Raw genomic sequence first — 5,739 nt, 5'->3', positions numbered from 1 at the left:
AAACAGCCTTTTTGTCCATTATACAGATGTAGGCATTTTTATAGGGTGCCCTCCAAAATCATAACTACATCATTATCAATGCAATGGTCTAATTTGAACTTGTCCATTACAAGATATGCATGGATTTAAATATCACAATACATAAATTCCATAAGGAAACACAGATGCACCCAACTATATTGGTGCTGAAAATGTAAACAAAACAAAACCTTCCTGAAATAATGGGGAAACCCTTAAATTTTTACTGCTTTTCACACATATTCTATCATATTTGTTTGGTTCTTTTCATTTGTGTAACCTTTACAATGCAGAATTTCACCACTCATTTTCATGTTACCCACTTCCAGAAAAAAAAATCATTAACCAGTATTTTCCTATAATGCCTTCTGCATTTCCCCATTTTTATGGTAAAAACGACCCCTGATAACCCATAACCAATACAAGCCCGTTTGTCAGGTCAAATGGTCACAAAAACTATGCCTCCCAAATAATGATGAATACTGGAAGAATATATATAATTTACCATTCAAATTGACAAAAGATACTTATTTACAATGGTTCCAAGTAAGACTTATCCATAGGATTTTAGGTACAAATAATCTTTTGTTCAAAATGAAATATATTAACAGTCCCTTATGTAGCCTTTGTAATCTTCATGATGAAACTATAGAACATATCTTTTGGGAATGCATTCACAGCAATAAATTAATACACGAAATTTGTATAGATAAACTAAACATGCCAAACTTGAATAAAGAAACTATGCTTTTTGGTTACACTAAAGGAAACAATACAATAGATATTGTAAACAATTTAGTTCTTTTATATGTCAAAATGTATATTTTTAAATGTAAAACTAATAAAACAATGCTCTCTTTTGCTGGTGCTATAAAGTATATTTCATATGTTTTAAAGGTAAATGAAGAAAAAGCTATCCAATGTGGAAATATTGATCAATTTAAAAAAGACTGGCATACAATTTTAAATATATGTCATCAATCATCATAATATAATAGAGACCCAGGGTTCTAGCCAGGCTATTATCGCATGTCGCGTACGACATGCCTTCCGGCATTGAGGTATAATTGCGCCATGCGTTAATTACCCCGACATCCCTTAATTCCCAAAGAAACAGTCGAATAAACAGATCAATATTATTCGTAGAAGACAAGGCACGTGCTGTCTCGCTCTACCTGTCAATCGGTGTCAGCGACTGTATGCGCTCAACCAATGGCAACGTCCGATTTTTTAACGCGTGTAGCGTGGAGCTCTTTAGCCCCGCCCATTGCTTTTGCGTCGGTCACCGTCTTTGATGTTGATTGAAGTACTTCATGACACGTGAAACATATAAATGACCTTAAAAGTTTTTCACAGGTTAAAAAATCTGTAACATTGAAGCGACAAAGAAAACAATTATCGCTACCCAGGAATGACAAATTAGTGACCAATTAATAAAGATTATTGACAGTATTGTATACGACTAAATGTAATTATCACCGATTTGTTTTAGCACGCTTAATAAATGTTTTCGCGAATGGATATTTCAAAAGCAATGACGGCAATAAAAATGTACATAAGAAATAATTTTCACCATTTCAAGTATAAACTTTAATGTGTTTCTGGTAACGTCACCTAAATATTAAATAAATGAATCAATCATGAGTAAGAGGAAGTCGGATAATAATGGCTCATTACTGAGTTTTTTTAAGAGAGTAAGGAAAGAAAATTCCGAAGAAACGATTGTATCTGAATCCTTATCTTGTGAAAGTCGTGAAGACACAGTCACAGTAACTGACAAACCCTCGTCAAAACATCAAAGAAAATCAGGCATTGACCCAAAATGGAAAGAATCATTTCCATGGATGATCGTAACAGAAGACGGTAATTTATGAAAATTTTATCGTAATTTTTATCATGTAACAGTTTGTTATTGTGATATTGTATTTTTGTAAGAAAGACATCTGACTTGAAATAAAATTGAAAGGGTTGCTCTCACTTGCTTAAAAAAGCAATCGTTAATAATAATTACCGTCATTTACGTTTCGTTATAATTCCGTTCTAAGTATGGAAATTTTCATTGAGATGGTCTATCATTCATGTCTAGTTAATAGACACAGAAACTTTCATTGTGTATTTGTTCCTGACTTTTGACTATTTTGATAAGCAAATAAAACGACAAGACATGCATTAGTTTTTTTTAAAGGCCCATTATACCCCAGTTTTTTTTAAAGGCCTATTATACCCCGGTTTTAAATGCTTTTATTTTTTAAAATACTTCTTTGCTACTTTTATTAAAAAAATTATTTAAAATTTAACGTTACGTTTAAGGTAACAGACACCTGACATGCTCTAAAAACATTATTTAAACATTTATGAGTATTAATGTGCCTTTATTTAAATCTTAGTTTCGTTTGGCATTTTTTTCAAGTTTGAATAAAATGAAATTGTTTTTCTTTTAAATTAGGTCAAGGTTTGTTATGTTCAATCTGTAAGAAACATCAAAGAAGACCTAAAAAGTGTATACCTGGGCGAGCAGTATGGATTGATATTCCCTGTTCTTCCATAAGAAAGGCATCTCTCAGTCTGCATAAGGAATCAGATTCACATAAAGAGGCTTTGTTGTTTGATGCTGCTGAAGCTGTAACAGGTGGCGGTATTGAGGCCGGTTTTGTGAGGGAAGAAGATGTGAATCGGAGTGCCCTTAAAGCCTCCATGACATTATTATATTTTCTATGTAAGGAGGAAATTCCCCATACCACCAAACACCAGCCATTAATTGATGTTGCTAAGTCTTTAGGAGTGGATGCCCTGAACAGTTTGGAGAAAGGTAACAATGCGAAGTACAATTCAGATGAGCACAAGCAGGAGTTAGTTAAATTATTTGGGGAGACAATATGGGAGTCAATAAGACTAGAAATTCAAAATTCTGTGTACTTCAGCATCATGATAGATGAATCAACAGATGTAAGTGTAACATGTCAACTAATTCTCTATGTAAGATACATCAAGGATGGGAAAAGTAAAACTGTGTTTGCAGAGACAATCAGTATTCCAAATGGAAAAGCTGACACAATCAAGGATGCTATTCTCACCTTCCTACATAAAAACCAATTCCCCCTTCACAAACTTTGTGCATTTGGGAGTGATGGTGCTGCAGTCATGGTTGGCAGAAAAAATGGAGTCAGCACCCAACTTACAAATTTAGTCCCACATCTTATTTCCAACCACTGTGTAGCCCATCGCTTGGCCCTAGCTGCTGCACAGGCTGCTTCTGGTATAAGGTATCTGGACAAATTTAAGAAGATAATTGAGCAGCTGTTCAGATTTTACAACTACAGTGCTGTACGAACAGCATCTCTAAAGGAAATCCAGGTACACATTTATTATTATTGTTCATTGATATTGTTTATTACCAAAATATTAGTGAGCACAAGCATCTTTAAACTTTGATCACGGTATCGTTTGTTGCAAGTTTATACAAGTGACCAACAATTCAATTGTACCATTTAAGATAAATGCATTTACCTGAAATATAATGCGGCATATCCACAATACTGAAGATAACTTTGTATATGCAATATTCATGATCTATTGAGTTTTAATAAAATAATCTTTTTTTAGATGGTCTTAAATGAGCCAGCAGTGAAGATCACCGAGGCCAAAGATGTCAGATGGTTGTCACATGACAAAGCAGTGCGTGCTGTCAGACGGTGTCTTCCAGCTCTTGTCACTAGTCTAGAGTATGAAGCAACTAAAGGGGATGCTCAAGCCCAGGGACTGTCATGTTTCATTCAAAACTATGACTTTGTAGCCTCCTTACACCTGATGTCTGATGTTTTGCCAGTCCTCTCAGCTTTATCACGTGCTTTCCAGGTATAACTGTGTATATTAGATTAATATCATTTTGACATTATTTTCAGTTAAAATAGAGAAAAACGGAATCCCTATAGAAAGTTCAAAACAACAAAATTGAAAATGTTGCAGGCTCGGTTTGATTGAGCCTGTTCATGGACTGTACTGGAAAGTGCAAGTAACCATCCACGCCAACTAGCACCGGCTTAAGCAGAATTCAACATTTAACAGTCTATGCTATAGTTAACAAGTATGATTTATGTAAAGGTGTTTCATTCAAATAGTTCACTGATTCATGTTAATTTAATGTCTGAGATATATATTCATAAATTCTTTTTTTAGACCAGAGATGGAGCATACACTATGGTCGGTAGTCTTGTTTCTGGAACCATTTCAACAGTAAAGGCTTTGAAAGAGAACCCCGGAGAACACTTCCAAACCCTTCCCAAGGTCATGTCTGACCTTGCAGAACAGCCCTTCAAATTCCATAGCCCCACAGTGAAGTAGACTGAACATTTCATGCAACATGTAAGTTGAACCAATTAATGAGTTTATAATCTGCATTTTAATTAATATTAGTTTACTTATTATTATTAAATCATATTGAGCATATTTTTTTCTCTCACAGTAAAAAAATGCTATTTCAATGCACATAGTTGTGTAGTTATTCATTTTATCTTTTCCTTTATTTTTTTTTCATTTATTTTAAGGTATACAATCCCTTTTGTGAAGCTGTGGTAGACAACCTGGAGAAAAGATTTCCAAATATCTCTGAGTTGGAAGCATTCACAGTCTTTAGCCCTTCCCTATGGCCAGAAGACAGAGAGGAGTTTGATCTGTATGGCACAGATGAAGTCAAGGTAATATAAGTGTTACATGATTCCCGGCAAATCAAATAAAACCATATTAAATCTGATACAGTTCTATTACTGGAATGGATTCTGTTATATAAATTGCATTTCTTGACTTCTGTCAATCATGTGTAACTGCTTCTTTCAGATGCTTGCTGAACGTTTCAAGTCATCCCTTTCCCCTGCTGATGCACTGACAGAATTTAAGGTCCTGAAGCATACAGTTAACAGTGATCAACAGCTTCAACATGCCCCAGCCAACACTATTATGGAAAAGTTAGCTGGATCCTTGTCTGAAACATTCCCTAACCTGGCCAAGATAGCTTCTGTTGGACTTCTCATCCCAGCTTCCACTGCTGGTTAGTACAGATATGATACTATGAAAAATGATACTTTATCATACTTAATATTGTTTTTGTTCAACTGCAAAACAAAAAGTAAAATTGTAACATAAATGAAAAAAAGAACAGTAGTTCTATAATTATGTTAACATTACTTACTTTAAACCAAATGTTTTTTTCTTTTATTTCAGATTGTGAAAGAGGTTTCTCTTCCTTAAAGAGAATTAAAACTGACCAGAGAAACAGACTGAAATCAGAGACATTAAATGCACTTATGATGATCAGTGTGGAGGGACCCAATGTTATGAAATTCCCCTTTGAAAAAGCAATTGACTCATGGGCCAAAACTAAATGTAGAAGACTGAAAGTCTAAGCAGAGGAATTGAAAAAAAAACAACAACAACAAAACAATTAATCAGTGACTGTGTCATGTGTGTTTGTAAATATTTGTTATTATTGTGTTTGTAAATAATTGTGTTCTGTGTTCTGTGTGTTTAGTAAATATTTGTTTTCAGTGAGTTTGTTGTTAATAAATTATGTTGCCATTGATTGAGCTCTTAGTTTTTGTATGTGACTTAAGTGTGTTAGTAAATATGTGTTATATTTATTTAAGGTGTGTATATAAACTTTTGTGTTAAGAGTGCTTGTAAATAATTATTTTCAGTGAATTTTTAAAAACATGACTGTTTTCTTTG

General features: G+C 33.9%; 1 protein-coding gene across 1 annotated transcript; it reads left to right on the top strand.

The window, feature by feature from the left end:
- The first annotated feature begins 1,026 nt into the window (after window positions 1-1,026).
- Window positions 1,027-5,455, top strand: LOC132721939 (zinc finger protein 862-like). The gene is made up of 7 exons (XM_060706326.1): window positions 1,027-1,881; window positions 2,465-3,372; window positions 3,622-3,873; window positions 4,195-4,380; window positions 4,563-4,712; window positions 4,852-5,062; window positions 5,236-5,455. Exons 1-4 carry the CDS (start codon window positions 1,659-1,661, stop codon window positions 4,357-4,359), a joined length of 1,548 nt encoding a protein of 515 aa, XP_060562309.1. The 5' UTR covers window positions 1,027-1,658; the 3' UTR covers window positions 4,360-4,380; window positions 4,563-4,712; window positions 4,852-5,062; window positions 5,236-5,455.
- Window positions 5,456-5,739: the final 284 nt, after the last annotated feature.

The sequence above is a fragment of the Ruditapes philippinarum genome, unplaced genomic scaffold, assembly GCF_026571515.1.
Source record: "Ruditapes philippinarum isolate M1 unplaced genomic scaffold, ASM2657151v2 ctg48_1_1_1_1, whole genome shotgun sequence".
In the NCBI taxonomy this organism is placed as follows: domain Eukaryota; kingdom Metazoa; phylum Mollusca; class Bivalvia; order Venerida; family Veneridae; genus Ruditapes; species Ruditapes philippinarum.
This window is presented reverse-complemented; position numbering and strand designations above follow the sequence as displayed.

Coding starts and splice junctions, on each gene's coding strand:
- LOC132721939 (XM_060706326.1), top strand. CDS start 1,659: ATGAGTAAGAGGAAGTCGGATAATAATGGCTCATTACTGAGTTTTTTT. Junction 1,882..2,464: donor GATGATCGTAACAGAAGACG/GTAATTTATGAA, acceptor CTTTTAAATTAG/GTCAAGGTTTGTTATGTTCA. Junction 3,874..4,194: donor CTTTATCACGTGCTTTCCAG/GTATAACTGTGT, acceptor TTCTTTTTTTAG/ACCAGAGATGGAGCATACAC.